Source organism: Dipodomys merriami, unplaced genomic scaffold, assembly GCF_024711535.1.
Source record: "Dipodomys merriami isolate MVZ:Mamm:240054 unplaced genomic scaffold, mDipMer1.0.p SCAF_84, whole genome shotgun sequence".
Taxonomy (NCBI): domain Eukaryota; kingdom Metazoa; phylum Chordata; class Mammalia; order Rodentia; family Heteromyidae; genus Dipodomys; species Dipodomys merriami.
This window is the reverse complement of record NW_027206446.1, coordinates 5,197,562-5,220,133: the sequence shown is the minus strand read 5'-3', so window position 1 is coordinate 5,220,133 and position 22,572 is coordinate 5,197,562. Positions and strand designations below refer to the sequence as shown.

General features: G+C 38.7%; 1 protein-coding gene across 1 annotated transcript; it reads right to left on the bottom strand.

Annotated features, from left to right (window-relative positions):
• Nucleotides 1-7,388: 7,388 nt before the first annotated feature.
• Nucleotides 7,389-17,153, bottom strand: LOC138820060 (vomeronasal type-2 receptor 116-like). Its single transcript, XM_070011703.1, has 6 exons — nt 17,056-17,153; nt 13,604-13,892; nt 11,648-12,445; nt 10,511-10,726; nt 9,244-9,367; nt 7,389-8,311 (listed from the first exon to the last, which is right to left on the bottom strand). Exons 1-6 carry the CDS (start codon nt 17,151-17,153, stop codon nt 7,389-7,391), a joined length of 2,448 nt encoding a protein of 815 aa, XP_069867804.1.
• Nucleotides 17,154-22,572: the final 5,419 nt, after the last annotated feature.

Here is a 22,572-nt window from a genome sequence, read left to right as displayed (position 1 = left end):
CCCGTGCTTCCACTTCAGCATGCGTAGGGTTGCACAGTTAGAGGCTGGCAGTCCAGCCTCTAGTCTAGTCCTGGGGGCATGGGATCATACCCAGGCAGCCACAGATTCCAGTCAGGATTACCTGCTAAGTAGAAAGTTCTGGGACACACAGGCAGCAAAGATGGCCCTGAGAGGAAGTTGAATGGGCAGAGCCAGATTTTGTTTATGTTCAGTGCATAAACAGCTCGTGGAAGCTTAGGTGCATGATAGGGTGTGACCTTTACAGTGATTGGTTGGTTCCATTTCCTCCCCTCCCACGGGGTCTTTTGCTTTAAAAAGGGCTTGCTGTGTGTAATAAACGAGTTCCTGCTTGACTTGACTCCCCGCTGCCTCTGATTGTCTCCCGGGGGGAACAGAGAAGCAGCTGCACTTACCTTTCCTTGGACCCAGTTCAGAAAGTGACAACTGTCTATGGTGGCCAAGGGAGTACCCACCTAGCAACCAGCACAGGGCTGCATGGCAGGTAATCTTGCACAAGCAGCTTGAATTAGAGGAAAATCTGTTTCAGGATGTCCTGATATCAACCCAGGACTGTGAGGTATTGGTTCCTTTTTCTGGACACAACTTTTTCCTTTATGCTGTAAGAAGGAACAATGCATCTTATAACTCTCTAGTATAAAAAACCAAAACAAAAATAAAAAAGTACTTTCTTCCATATTATTCTTCATGCTTCCCAGGTAACCCTGGGGACTATCAGCTGATTGCCACCATGTAAAGGTAGACCACTGAATGTCCAGCAGTGCTTTGAGGGTTGCAAACCTAGACTTCTTCCATCATCCAGCTAGCCTCTCCTCCTCTCACATTCAGAAAGGATTCTACCCATGTGTGCTCTCATTGCTGTAGCTGGGCAGACTCACTTATAGGCAAAGTAAGAGCCGTTATCAAAACACAGTCTTCAAGGGTAGTTTGGAACATCCACATCCAAAACTGGCCTGAAATCTCCACAGTAGACGTATTTTTGCTCCTAACTTTTGTGTCTAAGCTAGGGATTAAACTCAAGCAATGGATGCTCCTGAGCTTCTTTTGCTCAGAGATTACACCCTATCTCTTGAGCCACAGTTCAGAATTCTGGTGGTTAATTGGAGATAGGACTGTGGTGGACACTACTGCACAGGCTGGTTTCCAACTGTAATCCTTCCTTACAGCCTGAGTAGCTAGGATTAGAGGCATGAGCTACCAGTGCATGGCTGTTGCTACTGTTTTTATGTTACCCATAGTGAGGTCTCAAATAACAATTAACTACTGTGTCCACCATCACTTTTCTTGGTTTCCAAACCCTTGAGAGAGATGACCTCTAATGGAGCTGCCTCCTCCATCCCCTTAAAGTTTGAAGCTAACCTGTTAAGACCACAATTCTCTCATGTGTTCCTAGCTTTCCGTCAGAATGGCTTCTCCCAGGACAAACCCTATCCAGACTAGAGAAGCCTCCTGTGATATTGTTTGGGGACATTTATTCATACAATTCTAAGGATTCATGATTCCAGTCACAGAAAAAGGAAAAAAAATCCAAAATAAAGTGACAACGAATCTTCATAAATAAATACCACCAGTATATTGAGTACTGCCTCAAAGGGTGGCATGAGAATCTCATCCCTTTGGTATTGGATCAGGGTTCGAAGTCTTTGGAGTTGCAGATTTCTAACACCTTTGAGATTATGTGTTATGTATTAGCATAACTCTGATTATAGAAAGAGTATGACAGTGGAGTGTTTTGTAGGTCAGGACATCATCTATGCTGATGAGTGCATTATGTTATTTCAGTAGATTACACACATTGCAGTTGTTGGCATTAAGTGTTCTGTAATGTCAAAAGACTCCAGTAGATGGAGTATGCTATGATGTAATTACTGGCATTCTTGGCTTTCTAATCTATTACTGATCTATATGCATCAAAATCTCCACATACAGTCTGGATCTTGATTTTAGTTTTCTATTCCTTTTGTGATTTGATGCTCTCTTTAGTATAATATTTATTAGCATCAAATAAATTAAGGACAATTATACCTCTAGGAAAAATACTTGAGCTTTAATTAGTCCCTTTATTCCCTTAGTCTTATTTTATCTGAGGTATGATTTGAATAGTTTCACATAGATATATTCAGTATGCCTTTATGTTATCTATGTATCTTCATGTTGATTTACTTTTAAAATATCCATATCTAGTTACAAATAAAAATGTAATACTTTGATCATATAGACCATAATGATTTGAACTATGTCAACATTGTGGAGTGGACCAGGCAATTGATGTAAATATGAGCTCCTGCTTGTCATCCTGCTGTGGTAAAGTGACTTAAAACCTAATTCCTTGGAGATTTTCCAGGTGCCTTTCAATGTTCTTAACTGTGGTTATCATTTTTTATTATAGATCTGTCGCTCTTTTTTTTCTGTATAGCTGAAATTTTGAATCCATTGAATGGTATCTCCGGAACTACTCCACAGCATTTGTCTTTGTACTTAAAATGGTTTTTCTTGTATAGCAACAAAATATTGATTGTCCTTATCTTCTAGTTTGCTGTCTCTATATTTTAATTATCATCTGTAGATAATTCAAATAGAAAGTGATCATTGATCTACTGAGATTAGTATGCATAGTTGAAAGTTTTCTATTTGTTTAGTCCTTACAGATTATGTATAAATTTCTCATGCTTTCTGTGCACTCATTATAATTCGGTGTTTTATGCGTTTTCTCTGCTCCCTTCAGAAATCAAGTATACTTTTGTATACTGTTACGGATGTCCCACTTACAGACTTATGTTTAAAACTCATCTAAATGGTCTTTCCAATTACAGTGTACTGTAATTGGTCAGTGTAACTATCTTGGCATGTTCCCAACGCCTGGTGTCCATCCTTTAAATAAATGAAATCATTCACTTTATATCATCATTACTATGAACTCCTTCTACATTGTTGAGGTTCCTATCTTGTCAGAAAACATTTTCTGTGAATACAGATTTGAATATAAGAAGATGATATTTTGCTGCACATTCAGGTAATTATTCTTAGTACTGCATTTTTGTACTGAGTTCTTAGTATAGAAAATTCCTATTAATAGTTCTTGTAATGTGGAAGCTAGTGATGTAGTCCCTTCCTTTTATTGTTTTCTTCAGGCTGTATGATTTCATTAATTTTATCTTCATGATTTTTTTTTATTCCTTTTACTCTAGTGTCCCATTAAGCAAATGTAGTAATGGCTTCCTTTAAGTGACTTTATACATGCATAATTTCTCTGTAGTCCTCTTGATGATTTCTGATTATTTGTTGATATTTCTTATATAAACATATTTTCCCCTTGTTTCTGAGGATTTTTTCATTATGGTGCTTATGAGCCCTTTCATTAAATTTCATACTTGCTAGTGAGTGTTGTCTAATAAGTTTTGTGTCCAAGATTTGTTGGAAATTGTTTCATTTCGATTGACAAATTATTTCCCTATTTCATTGTTCATATTTATATTATTTACATCGACATTTTATTTTCATATTTTATTTCTTCATCGTCATTGGAGAGTGGACATTTATATAGTAGAATGGTAGATGTTCAGACATCAGATTCACTTTTTTCCAGTATAGAAATCTTTTGTTGTATACATTTCTGAGGTGGTTAGGCATTTGGGAAATGTTTGTTGTTGTGACATGATACAGGTTGTTGTGTTTGTTTTTACTTTTTCAATATAAAACTTTCTAAAATTTAAACAATGGGCTGTTTAAGTCTATGTGTTGCAATATTTCAGAAAACATAAAATTTAAAGTCCTGTGTTTGAAATCAGTGTAAACTAAGTATCTAATCTTAGGCCATAAACTCAATTTTTTTCTACTTTAAATGTGAAAATCTTTGTTTCATCCCAAGGAATCAGTAGCTCTTAATAAAATGTTCTCAGTAAAGTCTTTATTAGAATTTAACCATAACTAAAATGTGTTAGACTAATAAGTGCAGTGTATTAATACTGCATTATAACCTATTTAATACAGAAGTTCTTTGTATTTTAAAAAGCCTTTTCATGTCTCTCGTCTAAGAAGTCAGTGTTTTAGTTTCAGTTCTATGTTTAGAGGGGTAGGCTATCACATTGGAGCAAGGACGTACACTCCACGTTTCTTTCAACTTAAAGGGAGAAGAATTGAGGCAGAAGAGGTGACACTATATTTTTGCAATTGTTAAACATAAGCAGATTATGTGTCACGATACTTAAATAGAAGTATGTCAGAATGTAGCATTTACTTCCAGATTATAAATGCGATGGGTAAATTACTTTTACTTGGCTACTTAAATTTCTTCTTTCAAAGAAGTTTGTTTGATTTTCATCAGAAAATATCCTTGCTTGGCATTTTTTTTTAGTCAAGAAAAGAAAAGAGAGAATACCTAACAATAGCAGGTCTGGGAACTTGAAGGCCAATGAGATCCAAGGATTGTCACATGAATTCAAATTTGGAAGACTAAGTGAAAGATTAGTCTTCCCAAAGTGATGCCAATACATTGTTATATTTCAAACTTAAAACTAAAGTAATAGAAGTCCATTATCAGTATATAATCACTTGCCTGTTAGAAATACAAATTTCTACAGGTGAAATGAGCAATAGAAAAGAGCTAGAAGGACTGCCATTATGCAACACTATGTCTTAAATAGTCCTGTATTCCTTAAAGATGTACAGAACTCAATAATTCAGTCTGTTTAAAATAATGAATAATGCATTTCTTCTAAAAATAAAGTGCTGGAAATATAACATTTTTGTTATCAACAGATGTAACAATATCAATTGATAATATAAAAAGAAAAAAGGTGTAAACATCCAATATATATAGCTCTGTATGTTTAATATTTTAAGTGATTAAACAAGAATAAGTTGAAAAGTATATCCAGCCATGGATAAAAAAACTACTAGGAATCTACACTTCCCTCAGCTATTACTCCATAAATCCAATACATTCTGATACACAGTCGAAGTGTGTTTTTGTAGAATATGTACCACATTGTTGAAATTCTGCGACCCTATAGAGAGGGAGAGAAAGGAAAGGCTGGGGACCGGCCAACACCACGGCCACCAGGGGGGCGGTGGCCACTTGCAGCCCCCAGTCCGCTGACATGCAGTGGACGGCCCTGAAGCGAGGCCTTCAGAAGACACCCCCACCGCGGGGAGAAGAAGCATGCCCCAAACCAGCAGTGAAGCGCATCAGGTGAAAACCCTGAGAACCAAGAAGCAGCAGATAGAAAACTCAAACAGGAGGTGATGGCAGAGGCTCGAAGATGACCATCCAGGACCCAGAAGGCCAAGAGGGGCTGCGCGGTGGAGGAGGAAGAGGAAGTCCTTCCGTCTGAGTTCGGCTGTGCTTTCTAGAACCCAGATGCTGGCTTCAAGGATGTTTTGGTGGAGGGGACCCATTTTCATTGGACTTTTTTGAAGACCCATTTGATGACCTTTTGGGGACCAAAGGGGTCTTGGAGGAAGCGGGGAGCGGGGTGCAGGCTCTTGTCACTCTGCCTTCCCGCTTTCCTTCGCCTGGGTCAGTGGGTCGCGGAGGCCTCCCCCCTTCTCCTCCGTGTAGTTTGGCCGTGGTGGGATGGGCAGCTCCAAGTCTACGCCAACGTCCACTAACACAGTTAAGGCAGGAAAGGAGCTACCAAAAGAACGCTGGGAATGGCCAAGAAGAGTAGAAGTTGAAGAATATGGTCGGGTAAGTCCTTGACAATACAGAGGTCAAGGTGGGGAAAGAGGAAGAAGCAGGAGCAGAACGAGGAGTTGGAGAAGAGGAAGCCCACCACAGGAACCGCGAGCCCGCCTGTGCGCCGGGTCGCAGCTTCTGCCTGGCTCGACGGCGATTACGAGCGCCCCCTCACCGATTGGCGGGGTCAGGGCATCGCGGGTGGCCCGGTAGACGTTTGGGACACAGCCTCGACTCGTTCCTCAGCTCTTCTCCAGCACTAAACCCGTGAGCGCGTTCCTCGAGGGTGGCAAGGATCTGTCTTGTTCTTTTCAGCTGAGATATTGTAGTGGTGAAATTCAGGAAGGTACAGCGGAAGCCGGGCACGTCTCTCGACACCCGCGCCTTCCCCGTGGTGACACGGGGTTACGGCCACGCACCCCGTAACTTAAGGGTAACATAAACCATCAGTCCGTCTTTTGTCCATAGTAATCTGACAGCACACTGTCGGCTAGCTTAGTCGCTTCACCTACAAGATCATCTCTAGCTTTTACAGGTCAGGCTTATGCTGGGGAAAACCAAGCTGGTTGTTCTGCACACACATGTGTGCAGAACAACCAGCCGTTGGGCAGATGCTTGACCTGAATGCTTCAGTTGCACACTTGGGTCTCACTCTTGTGCAGTCTGCTGCGCTCCGTCCCTGACTCACTCCCAGGCCGCCGCTGCTCCCCCTCTTTTCCTCGAAGCATCGGTGGCTGCTCCCGGGTGCCTGTCCTTGTCCACACGGCCTTCCCTCAGTCCAGAGGACCTGGGTCACTCCACGTGTGCTTTTTCCTCTAGGAAGTGGTGACGGCGTTTAAGGTGTGCACATCTCCACGGGGAGATGCGATGATGCCCCTGTGGCAGAGGCCCCGGCTGTGTGCCTGGCTCCGTGGGATGTGGTGAGGTAGTCATGGTAGGGCGGGTTGGTATTAAATACGTGTAGAAAATGTGACCTTCAAGGCACAGGAAGAAAGATAAAAGGAAGAGAAAGAGGGAAAGAAAATGGACACAAAACATATTGAAGAATATTGGCCAAAAACAGATGTAGGAATGTAAATACACCATTATCAAACAAAGTAAACTCTAACAAGCATATAAAAACCTGGAACTTCATCATGAAGACAATATTGAAGGTTTAACCATTGAGGATTAAGCAGCATAGTGATGTGTAGGCAGGAAGTTAATGTTCTTTAAAATTTAGAAAAATACCATAATTCTATCTACTCTAGGAGCTAAGATGATCATAGTATGAAACCAACCTGGGCAAGAAAGTTCATGAGAATGTTATCTCTAGTTAACACACTAAAGAGCTAACAGTAGAGCTGTAACTTAAATGGAAATGCCCCAGTTTTGAGTAAAAAAAACAACAAACTCAGAGAGAGTACCCAGACTTTAAGTTCAAGCCCCAGGACTGACAACAAATAAGAAATTTTAGGCAAATGGTCAAGAAAGCAATATTAGAAAACAAGTCAGCAGAGAAAATATAGTAGTGGACATGATGGGCTAAATACAAAGTAAATAGAATAAAACATATACAGAAGAAATTTCAAATTTATTTGGCTCTGGCTAGAGAAATGAGTAAGAGTCATTTATTCATCAAAGTTATTACAACAATATAAACTAATATCTGATGGAAAAAGGAATACATTTGATCTAACATGTAAGTTTCACCTTAAGACGGTCTATTTCTCCGAGGATGACTTCTGTCCCCGAAGCCAAGCAGAAAATTTCTATCTGGCCTTAACAAGATGATGTAGCACTTGGGGGCAAAGATACAGCCCAGTAGCCCTGCACTAGATGCCAAGATGGAGAAGATCTCTACAGCCACCATGACTTCCCCCTTGGCACTGTGGTAGACAGGCAGAAAAGTGATCCAGACAATGCAGAACAGCAGCATACTGAAGGTCAGGAACTTGGCTTCATTGAAGGTGTCAGGTAGGTTCCTGGCCAGGAAAGCCAAAGTGAAGCTGATCAGAGCCAGGAAGCCCAGGTATCCCAGAACACAGTAGAAAGCAGTGAGGGAGCCCTTGTTGCACAGGATGATGAGGTGGCCATGTTCAGATTGTGCATCTGTGTCAATGAAGGGAGGAGAGGTTCCCAGCCAGATTCCACAGAGAGTCACCTGGATCAGAGTGCAGATGGGGATGATGAAGTTAGGAGCCCCGGACAGCAGCAGCCACCTCATCCTTCTCCCTGGAGAAGTGACCTTGAAGGCCAGAACCACAGTTACAGTTTTGGCCAAGACAGCAGAAACAGCTACAGTGAACACAACTCCAAATGTTGTCTGCTGTAGAATGCAGGTGCTTGTGTTGGGACGGCCAATGAAGAGCAAGGAACAGAGGAAGCAGAAGATGAGGGAGATGAGTAGGATGTAGCTGAGAGCCTGGTTATTAGCCTTGACAATGGGAGTGTTCTTGTGTTTCACAAAGACCCCAAGAACAACTGTTGTGAGTATAGATAATGAAAGAGCCATGCAGGCCAAGGCCATCCCTAAGGGTTCTTCATAAGCCAGGAAACGTGCAGCTCTTAGGAGGCACTGGTTTCTCTCTGTGTTGGCATACTGATGATCTGGACACTTCATACAGTGCTCCATATCTAGTGAGGAATTCAAATAACCATTTATCCCTTTCCAATATTTAAAAGGAAATTAGAAAGTCCCCGTGAAGAGATAATTCTGACACGTGAATACTTACCAGCATAAAGTAAGTATTACCATTAGCAGAAATTTTTACTATTATTTTTATGTCTTTATCATGTTCCCACACTCATTCCCATATTCTCATATTTTAGTCTGATTGAAATTTTTTTGCTTGTAATGACAATCACAAATATTGTTTCTTGCCATTTCTAATATCCTATGAATAATTTTCTGTGCCTCTTCATGCTGCCATAATTCTCAGACTTGTGTGTACAACGCAAACCCCTCATTCAAAATTGTGGATAGTAAAACCTTGTAACTTCCTCTGTATTGTCTGTACAATATAAATTGGACAACTGTGACCCTTCCTTGCAGTTGTTATATCTGTCTCTCCTACTCACCTATAGGGGATAGAGAATCAAATGACTCTTTGAAACTATAAAGTCATGCTATGCACAATACTTGTGCCTGCTTCTTATACCAAACCCAACCCAGAGCATTTTTCTCTGTTGCAAGAACAGTTCTAAGCACTAGGAAATAAAGATACACGTGATCTGTGTTTTCTTTGTAGTCTGAAGGTAATTTTGAAGAAGATGGGGACCTCGTTCTTAAAAAGATTTTTCATTTAATATGATAGAAGTTAAGCTTACATTACTGAGTATTTGAGTAAATATAAATACAATAGACCAGAAAAAATTAATCTTATACATAAATCAGAGCCCATGATGTTTTTTTCAAGGAGAAGAATCAACCAGTGTCACAATTAGATTACTAAGTGAAGGAAGGAAGAATTTGATTCTGTAATCATAATACACAACTTTTGTATTGGCTTGCATGGATTGGGGATACCAGCAAAGAAAATGAATTTCTCACTAAGACATGAACTTACCTGTCCCATTAGCAATCTCATTCTCTGAGCATGGTGTGCAATCAAAGCAACAGGCTGCCTTTTCTTCCTGAGGGGATTTCCTGAATCCAGGATCACAACTCTCACTGCAGACAGAGTGAGTAGGCTGAGGAAAATCAGATATGTGTCAGTAATTGTTTAGACTTTACATAGTGCTCCAACAATCCATTGTTTTAAAATATTGAATTATTAAGTGTATTATTTCTATACACATAAATACAACCAATGAACTGAATGTTGCTATAGATTGCCATCACATTATTACAAAAGGCTAATGTGCTATAGCCTTGATCTATAGCCTGTGGAACTATTGAGAAGTGTGAGACCTTTAAATGTAGAGTTTAATGGTGAGAAAGTAAGTTCTAGTGTCCAGCCCTATGGAACTTCCTTGAATTCATGTAATTATGTGTTGTCTCCTGCTCATCTGTGAAATTGTGAAGGGCAAGGAGGAAGAATCCTCTCAGAAGCTTTAAAAGTGTGCTGTAAGATAGGGCACAGACCTCCCTTTTATAGGGTTATGTGAACTCCATGTACGTAGTATTGTCTTAGTTTTCCAGTGGCCATGAAGTGAGAATCTTCTCACACAGGCTGATTGAAGGACTCCTCTCACCGAAGATGCTTAACCAATTAACCATTGAATGAAACCTCCACAGAAGGGAGAAAAATAACCCTTTAACCACATAAAGTGATGCTTTGGGTACTTTTTCACAGTGTCAAAAGCTTGCTAAGAAATATGCAACTTACATTTTATGACACTATTCTAAATCAACATTTAGAGACTATTAATGTCTATTTTTTTTGGTGCTAGTCTCAGGGTTTGATCTAAGGATATGTTCATTTTCCTTGGGCTTTTTTTCCCCTGAAGGTGAGCACTCTACCACTTGACCTGAGGTTCCATCTGAGGTTTTTGATGGTCAGTTGCGATAAGAGTCTCAAAGACTTTTCTGCCAGGTTGGACTTTCAACAGATCTGTAATCTTAGACCTGAGGATATCTTCCTCCTGAGTAGATAGGATTACAGGCATGAGTCACTAGTGTCCAGCCCTGCTTTATTTGGTGGTTAAGTGAAGATAAGCATTTAAAAGAAGTTCCTTCTTGGACTGTCTTCAAACCACAATATTTGTATCTCAGTCATCTAATTAGCTAGTATTACAAGAATAGGTTGCTGACATCCAACCAGATATATATTTTAAGGGTGAAATTTTCTTACTTATATGTCCTTAAAATCATTGCAATTAAACCCAACCCACCTCTGTAGTTTCTATGGCCCAATGTACCATATCTTCAGATAAAGACAGTTGAGCATAAGAAGAAAACTTTCCTACTTTCACCTCAAGTTCAAGACCTTCTGGGAAATTCCATATGTTTACAATGTCATACTCTGCTTCCAGTTTCCTTTTGTCATCCAAAATCACTTGGTCTCCAGCAGGATTGTGAAACTGGATGTTCTTCAGAAAAGAGTGCAGCTAAAAGACATACATCATCTTATGGTGAAGTACATCCCGAGTTAAGACAGAAAACCTGAAGAAAAAAAGTTCCTCATTGACTTTAAATTTTGATGTAGAATGCAAGAATAGTAGAACCACCTAATGAAGTATTCGGGAAAAAAATATATGGAGGAATAAAAATAATTTTGCCAAATCTTGGTCACTTGTCAAAGAAGTAGATGCAACCTTTTCAAAAGAAACCAAGTCTAGATAGTCACAAATGAGATGACTTTGAGTTGTCTAGCTACTGTTTGCCACAGCCACTAATTTTATGAATGTTGCTAGTATGAACTTGGTAAAATTTTAATACTTAAAGTAGAATAAAACTAGGTCCCTTATGCAAAATATGGGTAATTCTTTTCAGCAGGTCATCCTTTGCTATTACATAAGAAACTCATAGGGAAACTCAAGGTACATTTATAGTTTTCAAAACATCTGCTACAAGGGAGGGGCAATTGCAACAGCAATATACACAAGACAATATGTTGGAAATGATCCGTACAATTTGAGGGGTGGGGGGAGGGAAAGAAAGAGAAAAATGAATGAAGGGGTAACAAGTTTGACAAGAAATGTACTTACTATCTTACTTGTGCAACTGTAACCCCTCTGTATATCACCTTGACAATAAAAAATAAAGAAAACTATCTGTTATGCATATGTTGAGGCTATTTGTAACTAAAAGAATTTATGAAACATGGAACTCACTTGATCCTTGTTACGGCCTGCTTTTCCTTAAAAGCACAAAAATACATGTCCAGAGTACTTCACAGACATTTAAACAAATATAATTTCTTGGGTTTTGAAAAAAATACCTAAAATGCTTAAATTTTATATGGTATGAAAACTATCTAAGAAGTGACATTGCCTACGGGGTATGTCATCCAACACAGAGGGCTTTACCTGTGCAGGGGAAGTCACTGCCCTTCCCACTGTTTGTGCTTCTGTTTGATGAAGAAGCATCTCATGGAGAGCCTGGGCCACAGCATACACAGCGTTGTATATATGGTAACTGCCTCCAGACATAGTCATGTCATAACTGTGCTTAGGCAGCCAGTCCAAGGAGGCTTCATAAGGACAGTTCTCCCATGTTACACAGTCAGACTTTGAATCTGAACAATTAAAAGAGAAAAACCACAGTCTCGCTAGGAAAAAGTCTTCTGGGTATTTGGAAGGGTTAACTGCCTTGACAAAATCTGTGAAACCTAAAATATCTGGATGATGGTGTGAAAAAATGAGAGGTACATGGATTGAACCTAGTACAAAGTATTTCCTCCTCGTGGTGAACTCTAGCTGTGAGTTCATGATACAAACTTTGCCTTTTATTAAAAATTGCTCAATACACCTCATCACATCTATTATGCCTTCACTATCTCCAAGTATGATGAGGATGTTTGCTGAAGATTTATTAATCTGTTTGTAAAGTGCCATGACTTTAAAAACATATTCCAGGCCAGAGGCTGGGATTTGTAGCTCAAAGTCTACACAAATTTTATTCTTGTCCATCTCTTCTTTCAATTCAGGAATAATCCACAAGCCATTCTCATCTTGTGAGGTCAATAGTCCAACCCAGTTCCAGCTGAAATGAAGGAGTAAGGAGATCAGGGCAATGGCTATCGAAGTGTCCTTTGAGGCCATCTGATAGAGAGCAGGAAAGTTCTTATGGTCACTCAGGGCATGATCAAAAGGCCCAAATGTAAGCTAAAGGGAATGAAAATTGGATACTCCATGAATTGAGAAGATTTTTATTCATTATGATCTCACTTATGATATGTATTAAATAACCATTTGAAGTAGGTGGAAGGTGGATTTTTCTTAGTTTAAAAAATTGTTTTTTAATAGTTGTACAACATTTCAATTTGTTCATACAAAGCTCCTTGATCTTTGTCACTATTTCCATCAACTCTTTTAATCTATAGCAACTCTACCCATTCCTTGACTTTCCTAGGTCCATTTTCACACACACATCTGAATATGTATGTGTGTGTGTGTGTGTGTGTGTGTGTGTGTTGTGTATAGTGATATGTTGTATTTTCCCATCCATCTACTCCATATTTCTCTGCCCCTTTGCACATCCCTCTAACAACTCCCCCCAGACAAGTTATGCTTCAATGTTCTAGTGTTAGTTTTCTTTAATGTCTGTTAGTTGATCAGAGGTGTTATACCATGGGATTCCACCTCTATGTGTATCATAGTTTACAGATTAATCAAATATATTTGTAAATGGATATGTGTGTGCCCTATATTTATTTTATATTACATGTTCATATTTAGATTTAACTTTCACATATGAGAGAACACATGCTCCTTTCCCTTTGTGAGTCTGAGTTACATCATTCAACATAAGATCTTACGTGTGTGTGTGTGTGTGAGTGTGTGTGTGTGTGTGTGTGTGTGTGTGTGTGTGTGTGTGTGTGTGTGTACTATTGTAGGGGGATGATCTCAGGGCCTCATGCACTTCTTTGGCTTTCTCCCTCAAAGCTAGCTCTCTATCACTCAAACCACACATTACTTCCTGCTTTTTGCTGGTTAATTAGTAGCTAGGTTTGCAGTTATTAGCTACCAGGACCCAGCTCAACATATTGCTATACTTTAAAGTCATTTTTCCATTTACTGATTTTTTAAGAAAAGTATTGACAAAGTTTAAAAGTCCAAACAATCTCTTTGTGGCTCTAACTTTTCCAGTCCCTTTCCTAAAAATGGTAGCGTGGATGCTCTATTACCTTGAATACTTACTCTTTGATATCACAAAATTTGATAGGTTCATAAATTCATTATTTTCCTATCACTATCTTCTAACAGCTAAAATGGCACCAAATTAGACACTTTGTTATATCCCTTCACTCCTTCCTTCCTCACCTGTGGAAATCTGTACAGGTTCAGCAATATACCAATCTGGGCAGATAATGATCCTGATGGTCCTGTCAGTACTGCTATAGACTTGCTCTCTCTCATACAGGAGTAGTTTGGAATGTTGTCCTTCCCAAAGAGGCTCATGAAGAGATTTTTAAATGTTTTCCAAGCTTCCATGTGAGCATTAAAGATATTAAATCCCAGAGTCAAGTTATGTAAAAGATGAGGGTTTTCATTGATCTCTTCAATAGCAAAAGCCAAGGCCAAAACAAACTGGTAGGTGTTGAAGATAAATCTGCATAATGAGCATAGAAAATTAAAACTTATCGATTTGATGGACTAAATGGTTGCTTCTGTGCCAATGAATATGTTAAAGCATTACCCAATTATGATGGAATGCAAGTGTAGTGTCTTATGCTTGTCTAAGGGATTAAGGACATGAAGGGAATTTGTCATGCATAAGATTAAGAAACTTAAGAGAGAGCTTACTTATTCCTCATTATCACATGCACCACAACAAACACTAATGTTGCCCATTAAACATGGAATAGTCTTTCAAGAGACACCAAATATTCTCTTGCTTTTTATCTTCCAGTAACTAGCTCCACCTGTGTGAAAAATCTTGTGTTTTCCATCACCCAGTTTATGTTACGTGGTTATATGGCAGGCTGGGCTAAGTAATACATCTTCAATAGTCATTTAAGGAAGATTCTATATTAAGCTTCACTAACTAACAGACCTGACATATTGAAGAGCTCTTCCTGCAATATCAGCCAGAAGAAGAGCTCAAATACGAGGTGAGGGAATCTTTTTCTTATTTATGTAATAAAACCAAAGGGATGTATCTAACTGCAAGCATGTCATCATGGAGAAAGAAATCTACAACATGAGGAGTAAAGAAAGAATTGTGAGTAAGCTTTACATTGAAATCCAAAGATCCAAGGCCACCATTGTAAAATGCAGTAATCACTATTGCCTTCCCAATATTGTTAGGTTGAGATCCTAGAAAGACTACAGAGGAATAAAGAGAATCAACACTTTGCTCTCTTTCTCTCTGTTATGTCTGTGCAATGGTGTGAGTATGTGTATACACACATTCTAAAGAAATAATATTGAGAATGGATGGGAAGGGGAAACAAAGGAGGAGGCTACAATGCTTGATAAGAAATGAACTCATTATCTTGCCCATGTAATTGTAACCCCTCTGTACAGTATTTTCACAATAAAAAAATAAAAAATAAATAATATTGAATCAATACACATTGTTTAAAAAGGAAATAATGGAGGCAAGACAGAAATACAAATGTGAGGATTAACTTGTTTAATATATGGTGTACACATATTTGAAATTTCAAATTGGAAGCCTATCATGTAAAAGATGTCTTCTAAACAGAAAAAAAAATAGTAAGCTTGAGTAAAGTCTAACTGAACATACACATATGTATGAGGAACCTGAAAGCAAGAATGAAGACATGTGGAAAAAGACTGGTCAAAAGCTGACAAAAAGCCAATATTAGTGTTTTGAGGATTTAGTAAATGGTTGAGAATGCCAAAAAGTTAAAATGCTTGTTCTAAGAAGCAATGGCAGAATTTAAATTTCCTAATGTAGACAATGATACAAATATGAGATATCTAGAGATGAAAGATTGACCAAATGTTTGACCACAACACCTACTCGAGTACAGAAGCTATAAATGGAACCCATAACACATAGGTATTCCTCTGTTTTCCTAAGGGCTGACTCCTCAGTAGAATCCATAGAATCCCAGAGAGTATGGCAGGAAATCTTTAGAATATTAAGGATAAAAATGGATAAATTGTGTACCAAGATTACTGTTGCCAGCAAAGACATCCTTTAGAAGTGAAGGATAAAAGGGTAAAGATATTCCCAGACAAGTACAGTTAAAAGAATATACTCCCCTAGACCTGTTCCACAAAAAAACCAAAAGTATTCCATTTGTCACCCAAATTTAATGCCCATGTAACATGGCCACTTTGTAAGAAAATCAGAATGGGGTAGACAGTTGTTTGAAGAAGTTTTTTTTTTTTTTTTGGTCGGTCGTGGTGCTTGAACTCTGGGCTTGGGTGCTGTCCCTGTGCTCTTCAGCTCAAGGTGAGTGCTGTACCACTTGAGCCTCAGCACCACTTCCTGAAGAAGTTTTTAAATGGGAAATGTTAAGTGTTTATAGGGTATTAGAACTACTGTATACAAAAATAAACACTTTTTTTTACATAATTAACAGAAAAGCATTTTGTCCAAAAGATTGAACCATTGATGAACAATAAAAATATTCAAGAATGTATAAAACTTACTAGTTGAGGTGGCTATAAAACTAGTTGAAAATGCTCTAATATTGTAAATATGCTAGCAAAATCATACACAATTCTTATGCAGAGGGAAATTATTAATATAATTATATCTTATAATTACTGTAGAATATAAAATTGGATATCCAATACTACAAATGATAAGAGGAATACAATGCAGTTTCAGTTCCTGTTTGTCTTTAACATCTCATCTTAATATATTAAATGAAAAGATTTAATTAAAAATTAAATGAAAAGATTTCATTATGACATTTCTGAACATTGATTTATGGACTTTGATCATAGCCCTCTATTACTTGTATGTTTATTTTCTCTTTTTATTTCATCCTCCTCATCCCAGATAGTTGTTATTCCAAAATAGCTTCCTGTCATCTATTTTCAATTTGGTAATTACCAGAAAATATATAACAGACAAATGAAAGCTCGTAATTCAGAAATCAAAAGACACTACTATTGAGCTTCCTTCATAACCACTGAAGTCTCTATAAGGAGAGAAAGAGTGGAAGAAGCTTCAATTAACATAGAGAACAAATTACATAATGGCAATAAGGAGTTATGACCTGTCACAATGACTGCAAATGTAAATGCATGAAATTCTACCAGTAAGAGCTAGAATGGCTGAGTGAATAAAAGCTCAAGGCCAAAGTACAGGTTGATGCCAAGAAACTCACTTCACCATCAATGGCTCTAAGTGAGTATAAGAAAGGTCAGAAAATACAAATGAAATATAAAAGAAAGTAGGAGCATCTATAATATATCATATCCAATAGACTTTAATCAAAGCAATGAAGTGACATTTTTGTAATGTAATGATGAAGGTATCAAATTTACAAGACGAAATAGCAATTCAAAATGTATATTTACATACTATACAATCACTAAACTAGTTAAGCAGACTTTGATAGTCCTCAATATAATAATAGCTGAAGATTTTATGGAGGGATCATTCAGACAAAATCAACAGGGAGGCAGCAGAGTTAAATTTCACACTTGATCAGAAGATCCTCACATACACCAACAGAACACTTCAGGGTAGAGAAGACAGAGAGCATTCATGTGTGCACTTGGAGTTCCCATTTCCCATCCTGAGGACGGATCAGTAAATGGAAATACAATGATGAGTTACTTACGGCTTGTTCTGTACATCTCTAGAAGCATCACTGTGACTGCGATCTGTTCCCAAAGCATAGAGGGGGAAAAACCCAGAAATCATCACATCTCCATCCATGTGTGCTTGTTGCTTCATAGTAGAACAGCAGCCAGTGCCAGCCCAGGACCTGACAAGGAGGGGAAGCTGGAGAAGAACAAGTGTGAACATCAAAAAGCTCATTCTTGACGCACCTGCCAAGGTGAAATTCTGGCTGTCAAGTGTGTATATTCATAAATCTTTTTATTGGTGTCTATGTGTCTTTTTATTGACAGAGAGGTACACTGTAGTGCACCTTTCATCAAAGCCTCTGTGAATCCCCAGGAAGAATGGGTAAAACTTCCCTGGGGCTCTGCATCTGCGGCTCTGCATGTAGAGAAAAACATGAGTTGGAAAACATGTTTGCAGATTCTCCTTCTTCATCCTAGGTGATGTGATTTCCTCCAGGACTGCAGATAGTGAGTCCCCAGGGATGAAGTTGTCTTTGATGTATTTGGTCTAACATCTGTGTCAAGGAACTATTTGCATCAAAGCCATTTGGGATGATGCAACTGGATTGCATCAGAATATGCCATTTCAGGTGCATGGTGAAATGGCAAAAAAAAAAAAAATCTATGCCAGTGAGATGTCAATCAAAGATACTAGTGCATCATACCCAGATGGTAAATTCACACAGCTATTATCCAAAACAGCTACAGAACATTGCTGGTTGATTCAAGCAGGTTACAGTCCAGATTCCATATACAGAGGTCTCCACAAATGCATCCATTTACTATTGCCTAAGGAAGCAACAATGTTCTGAAACAATCTACTGATTGTTTACTTTGTTGGGCTAAAGGTTTTTAGTTTGATATAATCCCAGTTGTTAATTCTTGCTCTTATTTATTGAGCTATTTGGAGTTTTAATCAGGAAGCTACTGCCTAAACAAAATGTTCCATTTTTTAATCCATATTGTAGTGCTTTATCTCAAGTTTTAGCTCTTTACTATCAGGGTGCTGAAAAACAAAGATCACTCACAATATAGGGCATCCTGGGATACCTGGCCATAGTGTCCAGGGAAGATGGCAGCAAGTGTGTTCCTAAAGAAGCTCTGTGAGAGGAAGCATTTAATCAGCACATGGGCTGGCTTTGTGTGTACACATGTGGTCTTTACACCCAGGGCATGGCTGGTTGGCTCTCTCTCTCTCTCTGCAGCCAGCAGTTGCTTCCAGGACTCTGAGCATAGCCCCACACAAGACAAATGTATGAAGAAAGGACACAATGGGATTATATGCTTCCAAAAGACAGAATAATACTGGGCCGTTCAGAAGGAAATGAAAAGACGTGGAAAAAATTATATTAAGTAAAGTAAACCAGACCCACAGAAACATAGGTTGCATGGTTTCCCTCCTTTTAACTAGAATATTCATATAAATCAACAAGTAAACATGCTGGATGATAAAAGACAAAAAATACACTGGATGGTAAAAGACAAAAAATGCACAAAAGATACATGGCAAATTATACTGGACTCCAATCATTCACACCATGAGACCCAAGGAGGATATTCTAAAGAGGATCACGGATGCCCAATAGGCGATGTGCATATAATCATATAAAATGATATTTATAGAAATTAACTAAAAGACTTGGAAATGAAGGTTTTGTTATTTTGTTTGTTTTCTGTCTTGTTTTTATTTTCTGTACATTTTGTCTTGTATGTAAGTTTATCTCTTTTGGGGAGTGTAAAGGGGAAGCATAAAAATTGTAGGACAAAAGGCGAACTAATGCAGCAGGGATAATCACTAGACACTATTTTGAAAATGAACTATACCACTTGTGGGCAAGTTGGGATGGAAAAACGGAGAAAGAAAGGGTAGGATTGGTGCTGTTCAAAAAGAAATGTACTCATTACCTGACAACAGTAAGCCATCTGTACACCACCTTTACCATAACAATAAAAGAGGAACGTTCTAAGGTGACGTATGTATCCATTAAGTGTTTGTAAGAATTAAGAGGATATTGAATTGAATTATGGTTGCAGATTGTCCACATACACTAATGGGAAACGTAGGGTGTTTCTGCTCAAAATGAATAGTACAGCAAAGATTTTACCTGCTATTTGAGTGAAAGATGGAGTATCTCTATGCTCCTAGAATCATTGTATGTAGAGTTTGTCTTCCCTGATGCCATTAGCATATCACAGTGCAACACATTGGCACTGTGACCCAGACAGGGTTAAATCTTTTACAAGGTGTTCTAGAACTCGACTTCACAGCCCACCCTTTCTGTATACCTACCATAAATTAGTTAACACACAGCACATACTGAACCATCTGTTCAAAAGGTGAGTGCCAATTCTAGTTCCATGGGACTCATTTCCTGCAGGTAGAACATAAGGAATAGGCCTGTGATGTATGTGCTCAGAGAAGCACCCTTTTTGGCTGATGTCAGAACCACGTGTCATAAGCAGTGGTGGTGCTAGCTTAGACTGGTCCTGTGGAGTGTGCTGTCCACAGCTGTGGAAGCTTTTCTGTGCCTCTATTTCCTTGTAAGCAGAACATTCTCTGTATATAGCTTCAGTTATCTGAGGCAAGAAACAAAGAAGACATTTTTATGAAGAGGACACCAGATTCTATCTGGAAGGAATATCCTAACCTACATATATACAGAGCAAAGATAGCTGAGATCAGACTGAGAAGACTCTAGTCACAGAGTTATCTGGGGTTGGTTGTCCATATATGTGGAACACCTAGAGTGTAACAGCGTTATTTCTAGCACTGAGCATAGTTTACTGAGATGATCAGGAAAACCCAAGCTCTGCTGGTCTTCAGGAAACAGAGAATTCTGTTTAACCCTAGAAATTCTAAAGTGTTCAGTAGGGGTGAAGTCCTCATAGACTCATCTAGATAGGATGAAATTCTCAACTCCAGTTTGAACTTCATACCATAGGACCAACTCAGAAAGTAAGAGTGCTTTGGTTTCAAGGGAGGATAATTTTCTTCAGCATGCTGATGTGTGTGTGTGTGTGTGTGTGTGTGTGTGTGTGTGTGTGTGTGTATGTGTGTGTTGGACATGGGTAAGCTCTAGAGGCCATAACTCTTGTGAGGTGCCCCAGAGCCCTGAGGTTTGGGTCTTTTTCTACAGGAAGAAGAAGACATAGAATGGTGGGTCTTGTTTTCAGCTCTGGATGAGGCTGCAGCTTACAGACCAACTCTGTGACAAGTCATTCTCATGACAGAGAAAGGGCATCCTTTCAGAAAAGGATACAGCTACTAACAACATTTTGTCTCTGGCTTCCTCCTTAAAGTTTATCATCACTACATACTTGCCTCCTCCTTTGTTTTCCCCCTACCATCCCTTCCCTCCCACCTCAACAACTACCATGCCCCCCCCTGCCAAAGTTGTAGAGTTCATTTTCAACATAGTGTCTTGTACATCTCATTGTTACTATGGGTCAACCTGTATCCTCATTTAAGCAGTTTGTTTGAGAAGTGTATATACAAGATGCAGGTGAAAATAGGGGTTATACCATGGGGGGAGAACATACAAAGCAACAAAAAAAATCACATGGTACATTATAAATATGTTAGAAACAATAGAAAGAAAGAAGGTATTTGTGTCCCTATCTTGGGGTTCATTTCACCTATCATCATATATGGTCATATGTACATAGCTTTTGGCCTTTTCTGCTTGTCCTACACATGTAGTAGTTATTGCAAATAAGGGAAACTATGGGACTTGTTTTTTTGAGCCTGGCTTACTTCACTTAATTTTTTACAAGTCTTTCCATTTCCTAACAAATGGGGCGATGTTATTCTTTCTGTTGGAGGCATAGAATTATATATATGCCACATTTTCTTGATCCATTCATCTACTGAGGGGCATCTGGGTTGGTTCCATATCTTAGCTATGGTAAATAATGCTGTGATAAACATATTGTGCTGGTAGCTTTAGTATGGCCTTGTCTGTGATCATTTGGGTAAATGCCCAAAAGTGGGATTGCTGGGTCATAGGGGAGCTCTATGTGGAGTCTTTTGAAACCTCCATTCTGCTTTCCAAAATGGTTTAACAAGTTTGCACTCCCACCAACAATGCAGTAGGGTTCCCTTCTGTCCACATCCCTTCCAGCATGTTGTTATTAGATTTCTTGATTATAGCCATTCTAACTGGGGTGAGGTGGAATCTCAATGTTGTTTTGATTTGCATTTCTTTTATGGCTAGGGAGGTTGAGCATTTCTTTATGTGTCTATTGACCATCCTTCTTTCCTCTTCAGAGAGGAAAGTTAAGTCTTTAGCCCACTTATTTATTGGGCAGTTGTTTCTTGGAGAATTTGTTGTTGGGGGATTTAATTTTTTGAGTTCTAAGTATATTTTAGATATGAGACCTTTGTCCATTATATGGCTAGTGAAGATCTTCTCCCAATCTGTGGGCTTTCTATTGATCTTGCTAGAGCTATGTCCTTTGCCATGCAGAAGCTCTGCAGCTTCATGCAATCCCATTTATGCAAACTTTCTTTGATTTGTTGTGTTTCTGGGTCTCTATTAATAAAAGTTCATCCTGTGCCAAGGAACACTAGAGTTTCACCTATTCCTTCCTGGAAAGTTTTCAGGGTGTCTGCTTTGACTTCAAGGTCTTTGATCCATGTGGAGTTGATTCTGGTGTAAGGTGATATATAAGGATGTAGCTTTCATTTTCTACAGGTGTTTAACCAATTTTGCCAGCACCATTTACTGAAGAGGCTGTCTTTCCTCCATTCTATTTTTTTAGCTCCCTTATTGAAGATTAGGTGGCTCTAGGTCTGTGGGTTCATTTCTGGGTCTTCAGTTCTATTCCTTTGGTCCTCAGGTCTGTTTTTGTGCCAATACCTAGCTGTTTTGATAACTATGGCTTTGTAGTAGAGTTTGAAATTTGGTATTGATATTCCTCCAGTACTGTTCTTTCTGTTAAGGATTGTTTTTGCTATTTGGGGTCTTTTATTGTTCCATATGAATTTTGGGGTTTTCTTCTATTTCAACAAAAGATGCTGGCAGAAAACTGAAGTTAGATCCTTCTATACTACGCTGCACCAAAATCAATTCCAAATCCATCAAAGACCTCGAGATAATAGCAGACACCCTGAAAATATTATAGTAAGAATAGGGCAAACACTAGGGCTCCTGGCACCAGCCAAAACTTTGTTAAAAAGGCCCAGAAACACCAAATCAAAGAAAGGTTGTATAAGTGGGATTGCATTAAACTGCAGAGCCTCTGCATGGTAAAATAGCTAGCAAGATAAGTAGAAACACCACAGACTGAGAAAAGATATTCACTAGCCATGCAACACACAAGTATCTTATGTCTAAAATACAGTTAGAGCTAAAAAAATTAAATCCCCAAAAAGCTAATCCCCACAGGAACAACCACCCCATAGACAGGCAAAAGATTTAAAGGAAGACTTTGCTAAAGAGTAAATAAGAATGGCCAATAGACACATGAAGAGATGCTTAACATCTCTAGCCATAAAAGACATGCATATC